The sequence below is a fragment of the Sycon ciliatum genome, chromosome 1, assembly GCF_964019385.1.
Source record: "Sycon ciliatum chromosome 1, ocSycCili1.1, whole genome shotgun sequence".
In the NCBI taxonomy this organism is placed as follows: domain Eukaryota; kingdom Metazoa; phylum Porifera; class Calcarea; order Leucosolenida; family Sycettidae; genus Sycon; species Sycon ciliatum.
Window position 1 is genome coordinate 13,534,800 of NC_088643.1, and position 26,486 is coordinate 13,561,285.

The window sequence follows — 26,486 nt, forward strand, 5'->3', positions numbered from 1 at the left end:
GTCAGAATGGAGCAAGATGACTCCTCTGCGGTGAGTAAGGGACGTATCCACCTGAAATCAGGCCGCCCTTGCAGCCAGTGTAGCCAGAAGGGAAAGTTAGCGCTGGGTAGTAGCCATGCAGCGGATTACTTAGTGCCAATGGCCTGTTTTGCTGCGTTTTCTGCGACTCCTGGTTTGTTACTTCAGCTAACTACTCTCTTTCTGTTTGCTGTTTTCCAGGCAACCCCTAGTGAGGATAATGTCCGGCTGACTAGTCGTGACTGGCAGAAGACTGTCAAAGAGAAGCCTTTCCTGGTGCCAAACTCCGGAGACTACTTCCTGCACGACAATCGCTTTGGTGATGAAGATGATGACGTCGTCACGCTTGACGATGACAGAGCGGATCTGAATGATCTACCAAGGTACGTATGTCCATGTGTGTGCGTTCTGTTGGTGTTAGTGACCCTCTCGTTTCGTGTTTGTCCAGTAGAGTTAACTCCTGTGTGTGTACGTGTGTGTGTGTGTGTGTGTGTGTGTGTGTGTGTGTGTGTGTGTGTGTGTGTGTGGTGCAAGATAAGAACTAGCCCTGTGCTGTGCGCACAAGGTTTGTATTATGCTTACCAAGATCTGACTGACTGCTGGACTGGGTTTCTTGTCTATACTTATTCGTGCCTGACACGTTTGTATGAAGGCCTGTGTACGTATCCATCCAAAGGGAATATTGCCAGGTTGGCTGTAGCATAGCCTCACGTCTTGGGTGTTTGTTGTTACTCATCTCCATGTGCTTTGGTTGTGTAGACAAGCAGCGAAGGACGAGGAGACCCGGCGCCCCCTCTGGGACGGCACTGACGAATGGGCCCACGACCTGTACAAGGAAGATGAACAGGGCCCGATCATGGTGAGTTCTGCGTACGCCTTTGATTTGCTGTTTTGCGATGTGTATCACGAACAACCCGTGTCAACAAGAAGAAAATGCTTCCGTGTAGTTAGCATGTATATGGCACAATTCGAAAGTAAATATCGTGGCCGGTTTTGGCCGGTAATACGCCTCATCTGAGTTTTCCCTCTTGTGTGCACCTCTTTCCTGTAGGATGAGTCTGAAATCTCCAGGACGGTGAGCCCCTATGGACGAGGCCGCCGTGGGTGAGTTGATCGGTTGAACGAGAGATGTCCGCGACATGTTCATGTTCCTTGTTAGCGGATGATCAGCGAGAGTTCATTTTATTTTGTGTTAAGTACATGATGTACATGTACAGTCAACTTGGCTAATAATGACTGCGAATATAGCGACAATTCGCAAATAACGACAGAATTTCCATGCCCAGAGCGAAGTCCCATCCAACTGTATTACATATAATGGGACTTCGGGTAAAAGGACACTTCACGCAGTGATCTAGCCAAAGCCGGCTCAGCCGGCAGAATGCCGGCTGGGAGGGCGACCTGCCGGCTGAGACAGCTCCAAGGGTAATTTTGGCCGGCTGCAGTCACTCCCATGTAGACTGTAGTGCCCCATATCCTAGGCGTAGTTATGTACAGTACAGTACTAGCACTGGCTACTCAGGCTCAGTGCTAGCTCTTCACTCAAGCTCAAATGCACTTGAGTATGCACTTGAGTACGTCAGTAAAATGTAACAGGTTGGGTCATGGTTCGCTGCTTCTGGTGGTGTACATGGCTGTGGCTAGGCTGGGTCTTGTCAGATGACCAATGTACACTGCATGCAGACATGACGTTGGTGAACACATGATCCATGCTCATGTAGCTGTTTGCTTCCTTTTTCATATTTTGTTAATTTACCTATAATCACATTCACGTTCACAACTGCCTGATGAATGCCCATAATTGGACGAAGCGAAAGGAGATGCAAGCTGCAATGAAAGATTTGTAGTGGTGTGTGTGTGTCTGTGTGGATCCGTGACTGATGGCGGGGGTCTGGGGGCGCAGCCCCCAGAACGATGCATTTTAACTAGAACGTTGGCCGGCTGGCATAAAATCCTGGCTAGACCTCTGTCGCGGATAAGGAAAATTTTCTGATGCCCCTCCGAGTGTCGTAATACTCAAAGTTGACTGTAATCGTAAGCGTGAATGTCCTATGGGGTAAGAACCTCAGTGTTCTGATGTCACACGTGACGCTCCACTAGCTTGCTGTTGTGTGGAGGTCGCTTTCTCTCGAAGCTTGTACGAGTGTGGATTGACTGCGCCACAGCATGCAATGTTTGCACGATTTAGAAAACATGCTGTATGACCAAACACTGCTGGTGTCATGCTGACACGTGTCCTACATGGCGTGTTGTTTTGAAGATTTGTCGTATGTACATGGGTTAAAACATTGTGTTTGCTGATACCATTGTTTGAATTTGTTTGCTTTTCATGGCTTCAGGTCTGGTGGCTACAGAGGTAATAGTTATGATCACCGCTGGTCGTCTGATCATCAGTCTCAGGAACGTGGCGGCGGTGCTGGTGGCAGTGCACGGGGTGGTCGTGGTCGGCGTGACTACCAATCGGACCAACCACGCCGCGGTGCGGACAACGATGGTGGCAGTGGCCGCCAACGCTACAGTGACTCTCGTCACCAGCAGCATGGTACCGGTGATGGTGCTGGTGATTACCAGGCACAGTCTAGAGCCAATGGCCGAGCCGAGCAGCAGTACGACCGGCGCAACAGTCAGCACAGCGACGGCTCCAGTGGCAATGCCACGCCCACCAACAGTGGCCCACGTACGCCGGTTGCCAGGCGCGGCATACGCCGCTCTCATCCCGGTCAGAGCGATGGCGCGCGTGCCGCAGCTAGCAACTCTGCGAATTCGTCGCCGGCCGATGAGGAGCGCCTGCGTCAACAGCAGGACGTGCGCGAGCAGAACAGGCTGCGCAAGGTACAGAAGCTGCAGGAGCAGCGTGGTGGCGGTGGCCGTGAACAGAGGCAAGACAGAGCTGCTCCTGCACCGGCCAAGTCCAGACCGCAAGAATCGTCTGCTACTGGCCAGGCGAGCAGCATGGGTAGCAAGGAGCGGACGGCGCGCACCCCTGGCACTCCCAGCAATGCCAACCACTCGCCGGAACCAACAGCAGCTGGTGGACAGCGCGAACAGCCGCATGTTGATCAGCAGCAGCAGCAGCAAAAACATGACCCCAATACCGGGCGCCCTGCTACCAGCAACCAACAACGAGGAAAGCAGGGCCGCGGCCGTGGTCGTCCCCCTGCCAACAGCCAGGCTCAAGATGCGTCGAGCAGACGCCCTGGAGGTGCCCCGAAGGAAGGTGCTCAGCGCTCCACTGTTGCGTCGGCAACGCAGACCGCTGTGCGCACGGCCACGCTGAACATGAAGGGCAGTCTGAGCAACGCCGCCGACGAGCCAGCAGATCTGGAGGCTGCCACCGCCGTTCTTGATCGTCTTACCCTTTACCAGGCCAATCGTCCTGGAACAGTGGGCGCTACGGCAGCAGCAACGGCAACATCAGCTGCGGCACCCTCTAGCGGCGGCGGGGCCAAGCTGAAGCGCTACTCCACGCAGCGTCAGACAGACAATCATCCTCAGCAAACGCCTCAGCTACAGCCGCAGGAGGAGCAGCAAGAGCAGCAGCAGCAGCAGCGTTCTCTACCGGCTGGTGTCATGATTGCTGAGAACCCTCCGGCTGTTCAGGCGGTTGCTACCGCTGCCCCCCTTCAGCCTCAGCAGCCACAACAGCCACAACAGCAAGCAGTAGAACAGTTCTACAGCCAGCGGCTGCAGGAGCAGCAGATCCTGTACCAGCAGGAGGTGATGAAGCGCGATCAGATGATGCTGAACATTCAACACCAACTCGCTGAAGCTCAGCAGCGCGCTATGCACCAAGAGCAGATCCTGCTACAGTTTGCGTCCCAGCAGCAGCAACAACAACAGCAGGTGCCGCCACCGCAGCAGCAGCAGCCGCAGGTGCCGCTAACACAAGTCCCACAGGCTGCCGAACAGCCCGTTGTTGCACGCGTGGTTCAACCGACGGCTGTAGCAACACCTCAGCCCATGCACATGCCAGGCGCTGGCCCCGCTGACGTGCAAGCACCACCAACTCGGGCTGCTGCACCGCAGGTTGCGGCCCCTGGCCTGCCACACCCTCCCACCGAGCAACAGTTTGTGTCGCACATGCCGCCCACGGCCCCGGCTGACGCTAACTGGTACGCGGCGGGAGGTGTGCCAGCTCCAGAGGCAGTCTTGTAAGTTTGCTGTAATGTCCCTTCCATGCTCTTTGTCTGAGATGGCCTTTGAAAAAGATAGTGGTCCGTGCGAGTACGGCGGAATGACAATAGCCATCCCCCTCCCCCATTTGGGTGGGGTTCACATAATCCCCCATTTGGGCTTGGTTTACATAATGAATTGTATATACGTGAACACAGGCGCGGGTACATACTTCAATCTTACGCACGTCAGCACAGCTCTACATGCGTTCAGTGCATCGGGTGCCACAAGGGCTGTTCTATTGCACTGAATTCTGCACACCCTGTGTGCATGCCCGAAACATGGATAAGCAAGAGTACAACAGTTGCTGTACATTTACTACAGTGGTGCTCAATGATAATCCGGTCGGGTCACTCGAGTACGCGCTGTGCGTTGCGCAGCCCCAGACCTGCTAACACTGGGCTGCGGAATGGTGCAAGGCGCAATCCTTGACCTTGTGTGACGCGACTGGATTTCATTGAGCAGAACTGTATTATTCTGCAGCAATGGACGGGTGAATTTGTACCAGTGAGTGCTCATTGTTCATGCTTGAGATAAAGGCTTTGCGCAAGTAGTTGTGAATAAAGATTCTATGTAGTGAATAGTAAACTGCAACGTTCCATGACGTTTGCGCCATGGAATGTTGCTATCCCTTGTTGACGAGTAACATCTTGTTACGAAATGGGTGGGAGGAAATGTTTTGGGAAGTGATTGCTTGCCCAGATTGCTTGCCCAGATCTTGCGAGAAGTTTACATGCTTGGTCTCTCGGTCATGTCCGTCTTTGTGTCTGCTTCTCTTTTGGACAGCAACCGGCAGTATTTTGACTCGACTCAGCCGCCGCATGCTGTGCCCGGAGTTCAGCAGGTATGTAGCCTTGGATTTTTTAGCTCCGTCCAGCTGGCATGTTCTTGTGTTTTCCTTGCTGGTGCTGCTGCTGCTGGCTTCTTTCTTTTGTTCTGGACCCGGTGAGCCCCGTCCCGTGCGTTTATGCTCCCAGGAGCTGTGTGGTGGCCTAACGGTCTTATTTCTGATCTGGTTGTTCCTCCTTAGCCCTTCCCTGTTCATTACGACAATACTGGCCACCAGCAGCCCCTCTTCTCCCCCCCCCCCCCCCTCTGATGGGCACAACGGCTGCATGGTGATTTTAACGGTCTATTTCTGATCTGGTCCTGGTTGTTTCTTAGCCCTTCCCCGTGTATTACGGCAATGCTGGCACCCCACAGCCACCCATGATGGGCACAGCAGCCGCACAGCCAGCACCGGCCGGCCTCACTGCCGGAGCAGCCGCAGTACCACAACAACAGCGCCATCGTGATCGCTCATCAGCTGTACCTATTGTCGATCCGGCCACTCAGGTATGTAGGAGTGTGATGTTGTGTTTACTAATACAGTGGAGATTGGATATAACGACAAATCGAGTTTAGCTACAAAATTCTGTTGCCCAAGTCGTTTTAATAGCAAGTCCTTTCTGTACATTAATTATAGATCAGGTATAACGACCTCGAAAATAACAACAGATCGAATTTACTGACACTTTTTTGGTGCCGAAGACCTGAAAATGAATCGAATATAACGACTTTCCTCTTGTATCAGGCGGAGTGGCATGCATGGGACATGCCTGTGTCACATGCCCGGACCTCTGGGTCGCTCCACGCGTGCTGGTCATTGCACATTGTAGCCGCAGTGCAGTGGTGTAGTTGCTATGCATGACTTTTGGCTTGAACTATGCATGCAAGACACATCTGAAATCCATGTACAGCTGTACATGTACATGTATACTATGCACATGCATGTCTGCAATACATTTCTGTTATTTTGATATACATGCACATACCGTAAAGTCTTGTATAAAAGCCGCGGCTTCTTTGACTTTCTTGGTGAAATTTTGCAGGCTTCTATACAAGACAGGTATTTCTATGTATGTAAAAATGTCAACACTAAAACCAGGCTTATGTGTGATTTGATGGGCCCGAAATTGCGGCTTCTATTCAAGTGCGGCTTTTATACAAGACTTAACGGTATTGCATACTAAATGTGAAGATTGGGTTTAGTGACAGATCGAATATAGCGACTTTTTGTCTTCTCCCGAAGGAGTGTCTTTATATCCAATCTCCACTATACTTGAGAACAATGTTCTAGTTGTTTTTTTGACAATGATTTTCAACTGTTTCTCAAAATGCGAAGACTCCACTGTAGCCATCCGCTATACATTCCTGAAGATGGGCCTTGCCCGAAAATTCGAATAATTTAAGATCTCTTTTTCTTTAGTGATTGGAGAGTGAAGATGTATGGGTTTTCAACTGTGTATAGAGAATTGCACCCTCTACATTTTCTCGATTGGACATAACTTTTTTCTGATTGTCTTTATTTTGGACGTCCTGGAAAGCTCCTGAAGAGAGGAAAGCTATGAACTCTGGCCCCTCTGGGTCAATTAAAAATACGAGTACTGCTATCTACTTTGAATTATCAAGCTCATTTGTATCGATGTTGTAGAGGCGGAAATCGGTGCATGGAAAATGTTCGAAATAAGCAGGACCTTCGAATTACATCATAATACTATTCTAATTAGACACCCTTAGCAAAAGACGTTATGTTGTCACGGTATTATCGTAAGGGGAAAAATACCGAGATTTTGGTTCGACCTTTAGCAAGATGCATGCTAATTTTAGTACACTGTTGCCATGAGTATAGCTTTTAATTCCCGCGGTACAACCATTTATGGCGCCATTTACACGATATAATGTGAAATGGGTACAACTACGCAATAGTAAAGAAAAAGGACCAAGAAACTACAAGTTTCGCTATAATGTCCACAAACACCGCCAGTTACTAAACAATCAGCTCATGCGATAACATTGCACGGCACTGACCGACGGTACTGACGTTCTACAGCTAGCTGGCTAACAGCTCTAGCACATCTTGGATGCGCACTCCAACAGCCTTCCAACTTGGAAGGTTCTAAGTTATAGAAATAACATGAGGAGGGGAAGGTGGCTCTCCACCCGAGTCCATTCTTGCACACCTGATGAGCCGTCCTTATCTATACGGCGAAACGATCGTCGTGTGAAACTGCTGCTTGTTACCGCTGCTTATTGTCCATCTAAATTGTCATAGTCGAAGTACTGTGCTGTTTTACTGAGGCATTTCGGTTTTGCATGATTCTTGTTTGCATAGCTTCCCTCTTTTATTGATCTTCGCATCATTGAGCCACACAAGTTTTGTGGTATGTTGCTTTGCGTCCTTGAATCGTGGTTTGACTGTATTGTCTAGTGGTCTTGCCAGTATCGTCATCGACATGCATGAACATCCGCCAACGCCCTTCACAGCTGAGACGTTCAGCTCGTGCTTGTCTTGGTTGCGCTCACCTTCCCCTCCTCATGTTATTTCTATAACTTAGAACCTTCCACGTTGGAAGGCTGTTGGAGTGCGCATCCAAGATGAGCTAGAGCTGTTAGCCAGTTAGTTGTAGAACGTCGGTCAGTGTCGTGCAATGTTATCGCATGAGCTGATTGTTTAGTAACTGGTGGTGTTAGTGGACATTATAGCGTAACTTGTGGTTTCTTGGTCCTTTTTCTTTACTATAAGTTTATCCTTGGCTCTCCATCCGAGTCCAAACCACGCAATATTTGGTCTTAAACGTACCGTTTGTCACAACGATAAATCAGCCCCCATAACGTTTTTACGCTGCAGCTTCAACGCTATTTGGGTGATCAAGGTACGAGTACCGTAAAAAAAATAGCGTAACCGTTGTGCCAAGGGTGTCTATTATCAGTATTCTACTGTAATTCCGTAGGCTGCGCACACCCAGTGGTGCCGCCTTACTTGTGTGAAGCTGAAATGTTTTGTAGCCACTCAAGTGAGTCTTAGTATTAATTTAAATGAGTGTATCCTTGCCAGCAGCTGACGTGTCCAGGGGTGCTCCCGGCCGTTGAGTCACACATCGCGCCCTGAGGCCAATTTGGCCGTGACCAGTTGTCTCTTCGCTCAAATCATGGCTTTTAGAGTGTGTTTTTAGGACAAACGTGGTGAGCATTCAGTGTAGTATCCTTATCTTCCCCATTCCTCTACAGATTCCCATTAACAATTCGAGCGCCGCATCGTAAAGTGACGGGCCCAGCTGCAACCCTTGCTGTAGCGGCTGTAGGTTTCTGCCGCCCGCTCTGCGCCGTATCCTTGCTGGATACAGATGTACTTGGACTCCGCAATGTCTCGCCAGCTTCTCTACTGTTGGGTTTGTACTCGGCTTTCATTATCTTGGTCGCGAGTTCTCTGAGCCGTTCTCGTCCCCCGCTGCTTTCTTTATTGTATATTTTCACATGATGCTCTGGCCTGTTGTTCCTGTATACAGTTGTAGCGCTGTGTATTTTGATATCCAGCTAGTGTTTCGGTCTAATCTTTCCAAGTTAGATGGTTTCTTATCTTCTTTCTTCCATATGTGCGGGTTTTTTAATCCATGTCTTGACTCGCTTGTGGTCGTGTTGTGTTTAGTGTGGCTATCCGCGGCATGTTCCATATGCACATTGTACAGCTGCTGTTCTTGATACCTCTAGTATTCTCCCCGATGGCTGATTCTTTGCGCTATAGGATGATTTGCCAGGCTTGCTGTACAAAACAACTAACCCCTCAGCCCCGCGCTGCACGCAGTCTTGCGTTGTTCTGCCACTTCTCTTTCCTATCAACTTGTACGTGCGTCCCGTCTCTTTCTTTGGTATGTGAAGGTCTGTTAGACCCTATCGTGATCGTGATTGCTGTGGTGGTGTGCGCTCAGCGGCAACATGTCCACCATGGCACATGGTACTACGGCATGGCTGCTTTCTTCGCACGTCGGGAAGCAGGGAGTCGTAAAAACCCCGGGCCTATACGACTCCCTGCTGCTATGTACTCTTGATGTTATCAAGGGGGTAACCAAGACTCAGAGGGGGGTTATGTACTTTTGCCAAGACGTATAATAATAATAATAACAAGAGTACATAACCCAAGAGTGTGCAACTCCAGCTATGGGGTCTGCGACGGCAGAACTTCACATCACGTGATGAACCCGTGCACTCTAGTGCATGATAGATACTGGGTTGTACGCAGCCCAGCTTTGGGTACAACTCTCTTGTGGTCACTTTGCACTGTTTGCCAGCATAACCTTTTGAACCCCGTGCACTCTAGTGCATGATAGATACTGGGTTGTACGCAGCCCAGCTTTGGGTACAACTCTCTTGTGGTCACTTTGCACTGTTTGCCAGCATAACCTTTTGAACCATGTCACGTGATGTGAAGTTCTGCCGTCGCAGCACAGCATAGAGGTTGTGCAGGCAGTTGCACACTCTTGGTTACCGGTATGTACTCTTGATTAATTTACTAGTATTAGGGAGGTTCTGCTATACGTGAAACGTAGAGAAATCACGTAGAGAGCAGGTGTCTGGGTTAGAGTCTACGGCTTCGCGTGTTTTGGCTCCAGATTTCTACGCGGAGATGGGGCTCTCTACGTTGTGGCACACGCAGAGAAAATGCGTACGGATTTGCTGGGTGTCGATCAACTGCATGCAGAAAACTGCCAAATATGGAAGGGGAAATTCCCAGTACACATTCCACGTGACTTCTCTAGGTGAAACCAAGAGTACATAACCCCCGGGGGGTTATGTACTCTTGGTGAAACGTAGAGCAGAACAGCATTTCTTTACGTTACGGGAACGCGAAGAAAGTTCGCGTGATTCTTTGCGTCGCGTTCCCAAAACCTAGAGCAGAACCTCCCTAATAATAATAATAATACCGTAAAGTACCGTTGATCCGCCCCCACGCCATGTCGCTTCCCAGCTGGGTTTTCGGCAGGGGGCGGGAATTAGATCAAGGCTGTCAAGGTTGTACGATGTACAACAACGTAGAGGATCAGTCTCAATGTGCTGGATTGTGCACATTTTGATCCTGGATTGGCAAGTATTGTGTACGGCAGTGGATGCGTCGGTTCAACATCGTATTTCGTTGTATACGCTGAAGTCGCTTTACAAGGAGAAAATCGACAGGGGGCGGATCAACGGTACTTTACGGTAATAATAATAATAATAATAATAATAATAATAATAATAATAATAATAATAATAATAATAATAATAATAATAATAATAATAATAATAATAATAATTTTTTAAAAGAGGTCGGAGGCGGATAATACTTTAAAACGAAGGTAAGTTATGGGTCGCAAATATCCACGCAAACACACATCCAGTCATAATAAGGCACTTGTCATAAGTATCCGAACGTTTTCGGTCCCTTCTCATCAAGGATTATACAGGGAATGGCTCAAGCTGGAAAGACTAAAACTTATATAGCGTAAAGATAATTAGATAACAACACTCGTGACAAGGTGGAAAATTATCAAGTTTAGCACGACACAAAACTCGAAGGAAAATAATAATAGTGACAACAACATAGTGAGCAAATTAAGTTACATTGTTACCACCTCGACGAGGAGTAACACCAAACAATTGTAGCGACAACACATTTTCTTTCTGTACGCAAAGTTCAGGATCTAACTTACGGATATACAAAGCTTCTAACACAGCCAAATGTAACGCACATCTACCACGTGACAATATTGAGAAAACATTATCACTGTACAACTCACGACAATTGGTACGGGCTGACAGATGTTGCTTGATTGACGAAGTGCGATTCTTAGCTCCATTGGGTGTTGTCTCCTCCAATGTCCCGTCATCTCGCCTCTTCGTGGCATCACCACTATCTGTCTCTTCGCGTTTCCGCGGCCTTCCACGTTTCTTGACACTAACCGTTGGGTGCGCGATACCCGGTGTCCTTTCCGTTACGTCTCCTCCATTGCGGATTTCTATTGAGCTTCTTACTCCAACTTGTCCGGTGTCCGATATTGAGGTTAGTTTTCGCGGTCTACCACGTTTTCGAATATTGACTGTTGTTGTCACTTCCGTTGTCGTTGTACGTTCGTCCTCATCAGTCCGTATTTTCACTTGGCTTCTCGTCACCCTTTCCGACGCCGACAGATCCTTTGTCAGTTTCGGTGGTTTACGTGTGGGTCTTGCACCATCTTTTATGCTGTTCTCAGCTGGCCCGCGTCCTACACACGCAGAGAAGGACGGGCATGCAGTCACATCTTCACGGGAAGAGGAAGATCCACCGATGGACTGGACAGCACATTTTGGAGGACGACCACGGCGAGGACGACAATCGCGCGCATCAAGCGGAACACAACTTAACGGCACATGTTGTCTTCCTCTTCCCGTGAAGATGTGACTGCATGCCCGTCCTTCTCTGCGTGTGTAGGACGCGGGCCAGCTGAGAACAGCATAAAAGATGGTGCAAGACCCACACGTAAACCACCGAAACTGACAAAGGATCTGTCGGCGTCGGAAAGGGTGACGAGAAGCCAAGTGAAAATACGGACTGATGAGGACGAACGTACAACGACAACGGAAGTGACAACAACAGTCAATATTCGAAAACGTGGTAGACCGCGAAAACTAACCTCAATATCGGACACCGGACAAGTTGGAGTAAGAAGCTCAATAGAAATCCGCAATGGAGGAGACGTAACGGAAAGGACACCGGGTATCGCGCACCCAACGGTTAGTGTCAAGAAACGTGGAAGGCCGCGGAAACGCGAAGAGACAGATAGTGGTGATGCCACGAAGAGGCGAGATGACGGGACATTGGAGGAGACAACACCCAATGGAGCTAAGAATCGCACTTCGTCAATCAAGCAACATCTGTCAGCCCGTACCAATTGTCGTGAGTTGTACAGTGATAATGTTTTCTCAATATTGTCACGTGGTAGATGTGCGTTACATTTGGCTGTGTTAGAAGCTTTGTATATCCGTAAGTTAGATCCTGAACTTTGCGTACAGAAAGAAAATGTGTTGTCGCTACAATTGTTTGGTGTTACTCCTCGTCGAGGTGGTAACAATGTAACTTAATTTGCTCACTATGTTGTTGTCACTATTATTATTTTCCTTCGAGTTTTGTGTCGTGCTAAACTTGATAATTTTCCACCTTGTCACGAGTGTTGTTATCTAATTATCTTTACGCTATATAAGTTTTAGTCTTTCCAGCTTGAGCCATTCCCTGTATAATCCTTGATGAGAAGGGACCGAAAACGTTCGGATACTTATGACAAGTGCCTTATTATGACTGGATGTGTGTTTGCGTGGATATTTGCGACCCATAACTTACCTTCGTTTTAAAAATAATAATAATAATAATAATAATAATACTTGAAGTAATAATAAACACAGCTTGCATCTTCCCTGAACCTGTTAGACAGGAGCAGAGTCGACGCATCTGTCAACAGTGTCAAGCCAAGTAGTTAGACAACTTCCCCTCATGTCAATACCGTAAAGTCGCGAATAAAAGCCGGGTTTGCATACAAGCACATCGCGGATAGAAGCCTGAAAATCAAACGGGTCAATGCATATAAGCAAGAGTCCATAAACAGTTTTATGCACTCTTGATATATTAAAGCCTGTCGCGCGTAGAAGCCTGGCTTCTATGCAAGCGCGGATCGGGTAGGTCAAGAGTGCATCCCGACGCTTCGTCACAATGGGGTAGGGGAAATCATCGCTGGCCAACTTAAGAAGGTGGCACACAGCGTAGAAGTAGAGCCTCATCTCCAACCCCTCACCGGCGAGCTTTTCCGCTACCGGACGGCGTCCACCGAGGATCAGGCCCGTCTGGATGTCGCGGCGAGTGGCGTGTGGGGAGGACGGTTTGAACGCGTTTATCTTGATGTACGGGTGTTCAACCCTTTCGCTCCTTCAAACCGTTCCTCTTCTCTCGCTACCAGAGCCATGAGCGCGAGAAGCGTCGCAGGTTTGGTCAGAGGGTGCAAGAAGTTGAGCGAGCCTCCTTCGTGCCTGTCGTATTCTCAGCCACAGGTGGAGCCGGTCGAGCTGCTTCCGCTCTTCTCAAGCGAATTGCAGCTCTGTCTGCAGAGAAATCCGGAGAGCCATACGCAATGGTGATGGCGTTGCTGCGTTGTCGGTCTTGGTTTTGGTCTCCTGCGTGCCAGTGTTGCCTGCCTTCGCGGTGCCCGGCGGATGCGCCGCGTCAATGATCAGTCTGCTGTCCTCGCAAACGCGGAGGCTGCATTGATTTAACTTTCTTTGCAACTCCTGCAGTCTAGGTACTGAGTATCTTTGTTATCTTCTCTGTGTGTGTGTGTGTGTGTGTGTGTGTGTGTGTGTGTGTATGTGTGTATGCGTGAGTCAACAGCTTTGATAAAGTTATTGTGTTTACCCCTCTTGTTTTCTCATCATTGCGTTGAAAATGATTCTGTGAAATGAAATGAGTTGTGAATTTGCAGTGCCCAGGGAATGAGCATGTGTGCTCACCAATTCTCTTCGAATTGTGTTGCTTTTAATTTTAATCTTGCCCACGAATTTATAGGCAACTCTTGAACCTTTGTATAAAACTGCCGCCATACCGGTAGTCAGTGGTAGATCTACGTGTCGCGCGTAGAAGCCTGGCTTCTATGCAAGCCCGGATCGGCCGATGTGCATACATACAAGCCTGGCAAAAATATCAGTGGTGCATACAAGCATGGTTTGCATACAAGCCTGGTTTGCATTGAAGCCTGATGCAGAAAGCGGCTTATGTCGGAAGTTATGACGTTATGTGCTTATATAAGCCCGGCTTTTATCCGCGACTTTACGGTAATTGCATATGTGTACCGGTACCGCTTACCCACGACTGCATGGCCAGCGCCCTGACTCCCTGAGGCCGCTAGACGTGCGACCGGATTTCCATTCCATGTCCACAGCATGCAGTACAATCATGTACGTATCTTGATCGATGTTTTTCATTCGTGCGAGAAACTTCGCGAGCGTCATCGTTGCGGAGTTTCTTCCTTCCTCGTGAGCTCCAAGGTTGTAAATAAAAAGTCTGCCTTGCCTTAGAAAATTAAATACGCGTAAACTGCCCATGAACACTTGGTTTGCTCGCTATCGTCGAGCCGCATGCAAATGGTAGGTCGTTGAGCAGAGCACCGCGGTGCAGCTACATGTACATGTACAGTCGTCCCTCTCTAATCCGGCACTTTATAATCCAGCACCCTCGATAAACCAGCACAATTTTCAGTAGCCAAAATGTCCTCTTCATGCACATTGCAGCAGTAAATCAGATTTGTTAATCCAGCACCCTCCCTAATCCAGCAGATTTTCGTGGCACAAATGGTGCCGGATTATAGAGGGACCACTGTACATGATGTGAGTGCATTGTTGAGTCCGAAGAAAGAGCGGCACGCGCCCATCGAAGGACTGCTGAAAAGTGAAAGGAGTGACGGAAGAGCAAAATGGGCTCGACTCGGAGAATACGATTGCAGGGTTGGATGGTGCGTGGCGTTACTGGTGGTTGCTGTTGCAGGCGCATGTTATGGGAACACCCTGCGAGGTGGGCTAGTGTTCGATGATCATCGCGGCATCGAGACCAACGACGATATTCGCGCCGACCGGAGCAGCTTGTCGTAACTGTTCAACAACGACTTCTGGGTCGGCTCAATGGCCAGAGAGCAATCGCACAAGTCGTGCAGGCCGCTGACCGTACTGTCATATCGATGGCTCAACTACCTGATGTTTGGTATGGCCCACTGGTCGTTCCACGCCGTGAACACCATACGGCACGCTCTGGCAAGTGCTCTCTTTTGGAGAGTCCTGCGAGAGTTCCGAAGGGTCTGGCCAAGCCGGCATGCCTGTTCGGAGGCCTACTGTTCGCCGTTCACAGCGTGCACACCGAGGCGGTGGCGAACACGGTCGGACGCACCGAAGTCCTTTCGGCCATCTTCTTCTTCTTCTTCTTCTTCTTCTTCGCCGGCACCATAGTGTATGCACAGCGCGTCGTAGATCTACCCTTCGGAGGAGCGCGACTGAATGGCAGTTTGCCGCATGTGTTTCATCAAGCCCAACTTCGTGCATGCGTGCTGTACTCACAGCGACACTATGCTTTGCAGGGTTCTAATTTATCAGCAGGGTCTACTAAAACGCATCCGTGTTTATCAAGTGATGACGCATGGGCCACACCAGGCGAGGGAGATCAGGCAAGTACCGTATTTCCCCGATTATAGCCTAGGTCGCACTGGATTATAAGTCGCACCCCCATTTTCAGGTTTGAGCAATATTGTTGCGATATATTCACTTCAGTAGTAAGTCATGCTCGATTGTAAGTCGCACCCGGTACCCCCTTGTTTACCCTTGATTTTTTAGTGTAAAAAGGTGTGCGACTTATAATCGGATCAATACAGTAAGTTAGCACCTTGCAGCAGTGCACAGTCCAGTGTTGCAAGGTCTGGGCAGGCCAGCACAGCGCTAGCCTCGCTTACGGACTTTCGATGCTAGGCGCTTATGGACTCGCAATGCTTGGCGCTTGCGAACTCGCGATGCTTGGCGCTCACGGACTTTCGATGCTTGGCGCTTACGGACTTGCAATGCTTGGCGCTTGCCACGCCTGGATTTCCCTGACCAGAACAGTACTTATGCCATTGTTTGACCAATACTGGGCCATCGTACTTCGAAAGTCAATTTCTTTGTGCTGTTGCTCAGGGAAGGTTGCATGTGCTATGCCCTGTTGCATGTTGTTATACTTCTAGTGACGTGACTAGTTTGTTTTGTCAACATTGTATTGGACGGCTTGAGGACGGATTAACGTGCGTCTCCTCGGGGTGGTGTGCAGCGTCAGAATGGAGCAAGATGATTCCTCTGCGGTGAGTAAGAGACGTATCCACCTGGAAACGGGCCGTCCTTGAAGCCAGTGTCGCGACTCGCGAGAGTGGGAAAGTAGCTCTGCTTAGTGCCAATGGCCTGTTTTGCTTCATTTTCTGCGACTCCTGGTTTGTCACATCAGCTAACTGCTCTCTTTCTGTTTGCTGTTTTCTAGGCAACCCCTATTGATGATAATGTCCGCCTGCACGATGAAGATGATGAGGTCAGCACGATTGACGATGACAGAGCGGATCTGAATGATCTACCAAGGTACGTACATGTATGTCGATATGTGTGTGTGTGGGTGTGTGTGTGTGTGTTTTGTTGGTGTTAGTGGCCCTCCCATTTCGAGTTTGCCCAGTAGAGTTAACTACGGTGCGTGTGTGTGTGCGTGTGTGTGTGTGTGTGTGTGTGTCTAAGATCTAAGCGTCACAGTGGCAATGATAATTATGGTCATCACAGACGGTGAGTTTGCTGAATATGCAGCCTTGCCAACGGTTTGCACCCAGCCACTCGGATGCTCAGCGCATGCTTGAGATATTTGCGGAGGTCAGTGGAGCATTCGGGCTGTCTCTCAACATGACAAAGACAGTGTTCATGACTATTGGGCCCCAACTCAATGGCAGCGACCGTACCCCGCTACAAGGAAATGCCATACAGCATGTCAGCCAATTCACTTATCTTGGCTCGGTTATAACACCGGGCGGATAGTGCCACGCTGATGTGTCCAACCGCATAGCTGCTGCATCCAAGGCCTTTGGCAGCCTCTACCGCAGCGTCAGTTTTTCAGAACACATCCCTTCTACTTTGAAGACGAAACTACACACTACACACGCTGTGTGTTGTCTGTGCTGTGGTACGGGTCTGAGAACTGGACACTGTTCAGGGGCGTGCGCAAGATCCGGAATGAGGGGGTGTTCCATCCTTTTCCCCAAAGAACCGAATAATGCATTATTCCTGTGCATGCATGGATGGTTGATATCTTGATTTTTAGTGCGCTATTTACCACGATTTACGAAGTTGAGGGAGAATATAGGACCTTTCTGTAGGATGGAGCAACCATGAGGCCTTGAAGTACCCAATCCCAAACGTACCCGTCTCTATGGAGACAACTTGTACTTCCTCTTTAAGCTAGATCCCAGAGTACACTAATAGTGCTGGATCATTATCACGAAAACATTTTGAATTTGACTAATGTACGTTGAAGTACTAGTAACAACTTTAATACATTACTTCAAATATTGAATCATACGGTGCAAGAAGGCAAAACTTCCATCACAATTTCTGGCAAGAGTAAATAAGCTCCCAAGACCTTACATTGTATAATCATGCTTCTGGTAAATGGAGAAATAGAATCAGGTAATGGAGGAAGCAAGTGCAATGGATCTCAATGAATAGCCTCGCTCTCAAGACCTTTCCAATGGGCCGTTGTTTGCGTAAATCAAACAATCGATCGCCAAGTTATGGTACTTTTAGCGGCATGGGTACATCAAGTTGGCCTATGTCGACACAGATTTGAGGGGGGGGGCGCTGGAGCATCCAAAGCACCCCGGGCCCCCTGGGTACGCCACTGCTGTTGCGTGCCGACATACGCCGCCTTGAGCAATTCCACAACTGCTGCGTTCGTGTCCACTCTCGGCATCTTGCATTCCAAACAATGGGAGGACCACCTATCATCTGCCTCGCTGCATAGAATGCATTCAGAGCCAGTTGCTGACATGATTACCCGTCGATGTCCGTAGTGGCTTGGCCACATTGCCAGAATGGACGACCATTGGCTTCCAAAGGCAGTGTTGTTCTCTTGGCTAAATGCTCAACGCCCTGCTCATGGCCCCAGGCATTCATGGCGTGATGTGGTACGTGATGGCCTCAAGGCGTTTGGTCTATACACCGGTTGGTACGACCTCGCAGGTGAACGTGGCGAGTGGATCCAGTCTATCTCGGCTGCCATTGTTGCACGGCGCTTGCAACTTGATACGTCAGCCAAGTCAATATGTTGTGCGGTCTGTGAGCGACTCTTCGCCAGTCAAAGCCGACTTTTTCGGCACAAATGCAGGGAAGAGCAGCTTAGGCCGATCTATGATCTATGTGTGAAACGTGCCTTCGTTGGTTTGCTAGCCGAGGTGGACTTGCCGTGCACAGCTGCTCTCCCAACCTTGGTGACGCTCCAATTTCCAACATAGTTGCACCTCGCCCACCTGATTGCAGCCAATGTCAGTACCACTGCCACACCTGTGACCGCTGTTTGCGGAGCAAAGCCGGGCACCGCCGGCACAACTGCAACCGCAGGTAAAGCAATCGCCAAAACGTACCGCGAGAGCTCCTCGCCTTGGCTTAAAGCCAGCGGAGGAAAAGACGTATGCCTGAATGTCCTGAATGTCCTATGGTGTAAGAACCTGAGTGTACTGAGGTAGCACGTGACACTCCAGCAGCTTGCTGATGTGTGGAGGTCACTTTCTCTCGAAGGTTGAACGAGTGTGGATTGGCTGCACAACATTCAAAGTGTGTACGGTTTAGATGCTGTGTGACCAAGCGTTGCTGTTGCGTGAAATGCCTGAGCACAGCATGCAATGTTTGAAGTACAATTTAGAAAACATGCGGTACGACCAAACACTGCTGGTGTCTTGCTGACACGTGTCCTACATGGCGTGTTGTTTTGAAGACTTGTCGTATGTACATGGGTTAAAACATTGTGTTTGCTGATACCATTGTTTGTTTTTCTTGGTTTCAGGTCTGGTGGCCACATGGGTACTAGTTATGATCACCGCTTGGTGTCCGGTCCTCAGCCTCGGCAATGTGGGGGCAGCGGCGGTGCTGCTAGTGGTAGTGCACGGCGGCGGCGCCATCGGCGTGGCAACCGATCGGGTCAACCGTGGCAACATGCACGCCGCAGTGAAGATAATGATAGCGGCAGTGGTCGCCAGCGCCACAGTGGCTTGCGTCACCTGCAGCATGGCGCCGGTAGTGGTGGCGATGCTGGTGGTTACAAGGCACAATCCCGAGCCAATGGCCCAGCCGAACAGCAGTACGACTGGCGCAACAGTCAGCACAGCGACGGTGGCCGTGAACAGGGGCAAGACAGAGCTGCTCCTGCACCAGCCAAGTCCGGGCCGCAGCAGGCATCTTCTACTGGACAGGCAAGCAGCATGGGCGGTGAGGAGCGGACGGCGTGCACCTCCGGTACTCCCAGCAATGCCAACTACTCGTCGGAACCAACAGCAGCTGGTGGACAGCGCGAACAGCCACATGTTGATCAGCAGCACCAGCAACAAAAACATGACCCAAACACCGGGCGCCCTGCTACCAGCAACCAACAACGAGGAACGCAGAGTCGCGGCCGTGGTCGTGGCCGTCCCCCTGCCAACAGTCAGGCTCAAGATGCATCGAGCAGACGCCCTGGAAGTGCCCCGAAAGAAGGTGTTCGGCGCTCCACTGTTACTACGGCAACGCAGACCACGGTGCGTACGGTCACGCTGAACATGACAGGCAGTCTGAGCATCGACACTGACAAACCAAAAGATCTGGAGGCTGCCGTAGCCATCCTTGATCGTGTTGCCCTTTACCAGACCAATCGTCCTGGAACAGTGGGCGCTACGGCAGCAGCAACGGCAACATCAGCTGCGGCACCCTCTAGCGGCGGCGGGGCCAAGCTGAAGCGCTACTCCACGCAGCGTCAGACAGACAATCATCCTCAGCAAACGCCTCGGCTACAGCCGCAGGAGGAGCAGCAAGAGCAACAGCAGCAGCGCTCTCTACCTGCTGGTGTCATGATTGCTGAGAACCCTCCGGCTGTTCAGGCGGTTGCTACTGCTGCCTCTCTTCAGCCTCACCAGCCTCAGCAGCTTGAGCAGCAAGAACTAGAACAGCCCTCCAGCCAGCAGCTGCAGGAGCTGTACCAGGTGGTGATGAAGCACGATCAGATGATGCTGAACATTCAACATCAACTCGATGAAGCTCAGCAGTGCTCTATGCATCAGGAACAGATCCTGCTACAGTTTGCGCCCCAGCAGCAGCTGCAACAACAACAGTCGCCTCGGCTACAGCCGCAGGAGGAACAGCAAGAGCAGCAGCAGCAGCAGCGCTCTCTACCGGCTGGTGTCATGATTGCTGAGAACCCTCCAGCTGTTCAGGCCACTGCTACTGCTGCCTCTCTTCAGCCTCACCAGCCTCAGCAGCTTGAGCAGCAAGAACTAGAACAGCCCTCCAGCCAGCAGCTGCAGGAGCTGTACCAGGTGGTGATGAAGCACGATCAGATGATGCTGAACATTCAACATCAACTCGATGAAGCTCAGCAGTGCTCTATGCATCAGGAACAGATCCTGCTACAGTTTGCGCCCCAGCAGCAGCTGCAACAACAACAGTCGCCTCGGCTACAGCCGCAGGAGGAACAGCAAGAGCAGCAGCAGCAGCAGCGCTCTCTACCGGCTGGTGTCATGATTGCTGAGAACCCTCCAGCTGTTCAGGCCACTGCTACTGCTGCCTCTCTTCAGCCTCACCAGCCTCAGTCGCCTCGGCTACAGCCGCAGGAGGAACAGCAAGAGCAGCAGCAGCAGCAGCGCTCTCTACCGGCTGGTGTCATGATTGCTGAGAACCCTCCAGCTGTTCAGGCCACTGCTACTGCTGCCTCTCTTCAGCCTCACCAGCCTCAGCAGCTTGAGCAGCAAGAACTAGAACAGTCCTCCAGCCAGCAGCTGCAGGAGCTGTACCAGGCGGTGATGAAGCACGATTAGACGATGCTGAACATTCAACATCAACTCACTGAAGCTCAGCAGCGCTCTATGCATCAGGAACAGATCCTGCTACAGTTTGCGTCCCAGCAGCAACAACAACAGCAACAACAGCAGATGCCGCCACCGCAGCAGCAGCAGCCGCAGGCACCGCAAGTCCCACAGGCTGCCGATCAGCCCGTTGTTGCACGTGTGGTTCAACCAACGGCTTTAGCAACACCGCAGCCCATGCACATGCCAGGCCCTGCTGACGTGCAAGGACCACCACCTCAGGCGGCTGCACCGCAGGCTGCGGCCCCTGGCCTGCCACACCCTCCCACCAAGCAACAGTTTGTGTCGCACATGCCGCCCACGGCCCCGGCTGACGCTAAGTGGTACGCGGCGGGAGGTTTGCCAGCTCCAGAGGCTGTCTTGTAAGTTTTGCTGCCGGTAATGCCCCTTCCATGCTCTTTGTCTGAGATGGCCTTGAAAAAATTGTGGCCTGCTGACATGCGAGTACGGGGGAATGACAATAGCCATCCCCCCCCCCCCCCCCCCCATTTGGACGGAGTTCACATAAAGCAGTGTACCGTAATAACGCACTTATAGGCGCATGTGCCTGTATTCGGATAAAAACGCACTCTCGCTGTTGTGTATCTGTGGTGATATTGTAGCACCTCTCCCTGCCTGGGTCTTAGGCTAAGTTAGCACTTAGGCTGCTAGTGCTACTGTTCGCACCCTACGCCCTGCACTGCAGGACCTCTGGCGACTTGCGCATAACACATTCACATGTCACCTTTCAAGGCGCCTTTTCAGCCAGCTTCCCCTTAAAAGCCATTGCGTTTTACTGATGATTCATTCTCATCTTTCGAAGAGTTGGCCTGCCTTGAGCAGGACACAACAGTATCATACGCTCTAAAGTTCCAGGAACTGAGACCGACCAGTATATATATTAACTGGTTTTGAGGGAAAGAAACAAACGGGAAAAGTCTGAAGAAAAAATTGACTGTCACCACCAGGACATATATATATATATATATGTATAGGATATTGACCAAGACGAGGTCTACTGTATAGCAGGAAATTTTCGGACGGAAATATTTTCGGACAAAGACGAATTTCGACCTTTCGTACGGATTATATTTTCGTACAGTGCTGCATACTAAATACACGTGTTTGCAAGCAGAACACATGTATAGTGTACATAATTTCACATGAACAAATTTTCGTACGGAAGTAATTTTAGTACAAAAAAGGCCGCGTACGAAATCGTACGAAAATAAATTCCGTCCGAAAATTTTCTGCTATACAGTATATGGGAAATATAGGCCGAGTAAAAGACCGAGGTCCGCCGAGGTCTTTTACTCGGCCTATATTTCCCATATAGACCGAAGTCGAGGTCAATATCCTATTTATCACGATTCCTTTGCCATAACCCCAAAATTTGAACCGTTAGGAGCTATTTTAACCTTTTTAGTATAGCATTTGTACTATAGTGTACATAGGATGTTGCCTATTTTGGGTACAAGACTGTAAGAACAACAAAGTTCAGCATCTGCAGCACAGTGGCTGAGTGGTATAAGGGGTTGCTTGAGATTCATACTGTTGTGGGTTCGAATCCTGCTTGTTCTCTTCCTTTGTCTTCTTTCTTTCAATTTTTCTTTTTGAAGTGGAGAGAAAAATTCTAAGTCCCTCCAAAGTCGAAAGATTACAATGCCTAAGTGGTCGATACAAGCGGTCGATATAAGCGGTCGATATTGCGGCGATATGGGTAATATCAAGAGTCCATAACCCCCCAGAGTGTGCAACTCGTGATCCTTCTCAGCACAAATCAGTGCCGCAACGAAATCCAAACTTCATACGTCATGTAGTGAGTAGCTATGACGAAATGGGAAGTTTGGCCCGGACCTACTTCGCCCGTTTGCCCAATTTGGGGTCTTTCTTTACGAATCCACGGCCACGTAACACGCCTGAAACTGAAAGGCTCAAGTACACAAAGAATTATTTTAGAGTTGTCGAACAGTTTTCTCTTTTGAGTGTCTCTCCGATAAGAGAAGAACAATGGCCACTGTTGAACCTAAAGCAAAGCGCTCCCCATTGTCGCCGGAGTGCAGTGTCTCTGTGGACGATATTCGTCAGTTTTTGCTCGATCTGGGCTCCTCATTTTCTTCTCTCGATTGTCGAGTGTTGGAAATTGTACCAAAATGTACCAAAATGGGACTGAGGAGCAGGTTGAAGCACATCTACATGTACTTCGAAATCGATCGGGTCTTCATGCCGTGTGCCAAGAGCTATTTCCATCAAATCTTGTAAATCTATATCCATGCCTATTCTTGCTATCCCGGAGTCACGAACTCTCCCAATACAAGCTTTTCAGACAACGAGCAGAGAAACTCTCTTCAAATAAAAAAATTCTGTGACTGTGAAATCAAAGCCGTTCTGCTGACACTGCATAGCCCGTGGAGCAAACGTTTTACGTGACACTTCCGTGGCTTGCTTCAACTTGGAACCCCCGCCGGATGTACCAGATATGCACATGGCCCCATCCGCCCATGCTTGCCCGGGGACCGGATGACGCAATGTTTGGATTTCGTTGCGCCAGACCCCAACCTGGAGTTGCACACTCTGGGGGGTTATGGACTCTTGGTAATATAGGACCAGTCAAGGATCACGAGAATTAGTGGAGGTCGATATAGAAGAGTGATAAATATATTTACAGGGCACGGACGATACAGAGGATATGCAAGATAGAAAAGGAGACGAAAGAAATTACATGACCGTGCTGAAGCAAGAGAGAAGAACCGGATAGAAAGGGTTAACTAAAATACCGTAAAGTCTTGTATAAAAAAGCCGCACTTAAATAGAAGCCGCAATTTTGGGCCCATAAAATCCCACATAAGCCTGGTTTTAGTGTTGACATACATAGAAATACCTGTCTTGTACCCTGCAAAATTTCACCAAGAAAGTCATAGAAGCCGCGGCTTTTATACAAGACTTTACGGTACATACATGTATACAGCTCTGAGCATGATCTTATACATGTACACTCTTGCCTATCGTGTTACTCTTCTGCTTCACAAGTGAACTCTGTGGCTGGAAAAGTTGTACAGTGTCGTTTTCCCCAAATTACACTAATAATCAGTCAAAATGTTGACCTGAAAAACGAGTACGCAAAACTCTGAAAAATTCTGCAAAATGGCACTGGGCATGGGGGTAGAGGGCACTTGGTAACACTGTAACCGTCTATTTCTGATCTGGTCCTGGTTCTTTCTCAGCCCTTCCGTGTTCATTACGGCAATGCTGGCAACCCACAGCCCCCCCCCCCCTCCATGAAGGGCACAATGGCTGCATGGTGATCTAACCGTCTATTTCTGATCTGGTCCTTGTTCCTGCTTAGCCCGGCTTCCCCGTGTATTACGGCAATGCTGACACCCCACAGCCACCCATGCTGGGCACAGCAGCCGCACAGCCAGCACCGGCCGGCCTCACTGCCGGAGCAGCCGCAGTGCCACTACCACAGCGCCACCGTGAATGCTCATCAGCTGTACCTATTGTCGATCCGGCCACTCAGGTAAAGTTATGTAGGAGTGTGACGTTATGTTTACTTGAGACCATGTTCCAGTTGCGTCTTTTTCACAATGATTTTCAACTTAATCTTGATTGGATGTAACTGTTTCCCCATGGACAATTAATTGTGTTTTTTTGGGTATCCTGGAAAACTCCTGAAGAGAGGAAACTATGAACTCTAGATGCGCTGGACCAGCGGTGCAAGCCAGCGAAGGCATTTTGGTGCGGGGCTTGCGCTCTCGATCGGTCTCCATCTGACATTCGATCTCCATTCGCCATTTCACCTTGCTTATATGAAGCTCAAATGTTTTCTAGCCACTCGCATGAGTACATCGGGAACACCTACAACATCGGGAACATTTAGAAAATCTAACCACTTGATTTACCTCCTTTTCCTTCTTCCTTTTCCTTTCCGAAGTTCCGAGTCTTAGTGTGAATTTGAATGAGTATATCCTTGCCAGCAGCTAGCATGTCCAAGGGAAGTTCCCAGCTGTTGAGTCCCGCATCACGCCCCGAGGCCAAATTGGCCGTGACCAGTTGTCTGTTCGCTCAAATCATGGGTTTAGAGTGTTTTTGTTTTTTTTTTAGGACAAACACCACCCTACCTTTGAGGAGAGGAAGCAGGAGGGAGCAGCGGCAACTAGTGGCGCAGTAGTAGTGGGTTCTGTGTTGATTGAATGATATCATTGATTTTGTTGTTACACGATGTGAGCATTAATTTTATTGCATTATCCTTGTCTTGCCCATTCCTCCACAGTGACTCCCATCAACAATTCGAGCGCCGCGTCGTAAAGTGCTGTGCCCTGCTCCTATTCTGCTGATGGAGTAAGTAACTCGCTGTAACAGCTGTAGGTTTCTGCCGCCCGCTCTGCGCCGTATCCTTGCTGGATACAGCTGTACTTGGACTTCGCAATGTCTCGCCAGCTTCTCTACTGTTGGGTGTGTACTCGGCTTTCATTATCTTGGTCGCGAGTTCTTTGAGTAGTGCTCGTCGTCCCCTGCTGCTTTCTTTTTTTGTATATTTTCACATGATGCTCTGGCTTGTTCCGCCTGTGTACAGTTGTAGCGTTCTGTAATTTTGATGTCCACCTAGTGTTTCAGTCTAATGTTTCGTTTGTGGTTTCTGATCTTCTTTCTTCTATGTGTGTGTGTGTGTTTTTAATCCTGTCTTGACTGACTTGTGACTGTGTTATGTTTAGTGTGGCTATCCGCGGCATGTTCCATGTGCACATTGTACAGCTGCTGTTCTTGATAAAACCTCTAGTGTTCTCCCCGATGGCTGATTCTTTGCGCCATAGGATGATTTGCCAGGCTTGCTGTACAAAGATACTAGCCCCTCAGCGCCGCACTGCACGCAGTCTTGCGTTGTTTTGCAACTTCTCTCTCTCTCTCTCTCTCTCTCTCTCTCTCTCTCTCTCTCTCTCTCTCTCTCTCTCCCTCTCCTATCAATTTGTTCGTGTGTCCCGTCTCTTTCTTTGGTGTGAGAAGGTCTGGTAGACCCTATTCAATTGTGATCATGATTGCCATGGCGGTGTGTGCTCGGCGGAAATCTGTCCACCCTGGTACATGGTACTACCAAGAGGAAATATTACTATTTTATAAATAAGCTCCCAGCTGGGAGCTTATAATTATACTCTTGGTACTGCGGTACAGCTGCTTTCTCACGGCGTGAAGCAGGGAGTCGTGAAACCCCGGGTCGATGCGACTCCCTGGCGCCGGGGAAGCTTCAGTGCTACACGTACATCTGTGCATTACGTGTAGTGACCGAGTGCTGAAGCAGACTGAAGCGTAGAGATGGCGAGGAAGATGAGATGAGCACCACGGTACCCTACTGTCCCTAGCCTAGGCCAGGCTCATTGAAGCAGGGGTCATCCTGCCCCAACGCCGGCTATGGGCATGGCACATGTGTAATGGTGGCACTATGCATGCCTAGGCAGAGACTCGAAGAGCCATGCAAGGATGGAAAATGAAAGACACCATCATCATGTCATAGCTCAAGCAAAGTAAGTTAGAGCGCCAACACCACAAATCAGCAAATGAGCGGGCGAGAACAGAACCACAAAACATCATGCAACTACTAATACTAACTAACTCAACTCTACAAGGTAACCATGGTAACCTGGTAACTGTCACTTTACTTTGTACTTGTAGTTGTAGCAAGAGTCCATAACTGATAACGCGGGTTATGGACTCTTGGTTGTAGTGCAAGACTAGTGACTAGACTGAAGAGTGTCGCGAAATGTGAACTACCCGTATCCAGTGGTATCCGGTAGTGTGTGCCATGATTCCTTGTTGCCATCTTCATTATGGAACGAAACAAGACTTGTCAGGAGT

At 49.5% G+C, this 26,486-nt stretch overlaps 2 protein-coding genes across 2 annotated transcripts in view; both read left to right on the forward strand.

Annotated features, from left to right (window-relative positions):
- LOC135814281 (serine-aspartate repeat-containing protein F-like) overlaps positions 1-8,910 on the forward strand; it is a 13,206-nt gene extending 4,296 nt beyond the window's left edge. The window contains exons 4-10 of the mRNA XM_065327383.1: positions 220-401; positions 778-877; positions 1,070-1,122; positions 2,358-4,169; positions 4,978-5,035; positions 5,356-5,526; positions 8,242-8,910. Coding sequence (XP_065183455.1) covers positions 220-401; positions 778-877; positions 1,070-1,122; positions 2,358-4,169; positions 4,978-5,035; positions 5,356-5,526; positions 8,242-8,274 — 2,409 coding nt within the window. The 3' untranslated portion in view covers positions 8,275-8,910. The remainder of the gene's footprint in view (positions 1-219; positions 402-777; positions 878-1,069; positions 1,123-2,357; positions 4,170-4,977; positions 5,036-5,355; positions 5,527-8,241) is intronic.
- Positions 8,911-15,621: 6,711 nt separating this feature from the next.
- LOC135814291 (putative uncharacterized protein DDB_G0271606) lies at positions 15,622-25,666 on the forward strand. The gene is made up of 5 exons (XM_065327393.1): positions 15,622-15,881; positions 16,055-16,149; positions 18,611-21,019; positions 23,983-24,156; positions 24,910-25,666. The coding sequence occupies exons 1-3, from the start codon at positions 15,858-15,860 to the stop codon at positions 20,607-20,609; spliced, it is 2,118 nt and encodes a 705-aa protein (XP_065183465.1). The 5' UTR covers positions 15,622-15,857; the 3' UTR covers positions 20,610-21,019; positions 23,983-24,156; positions 24,910-25,666.
- Positions 25,667-26,486: the final 820 nt, after the last annotated feature.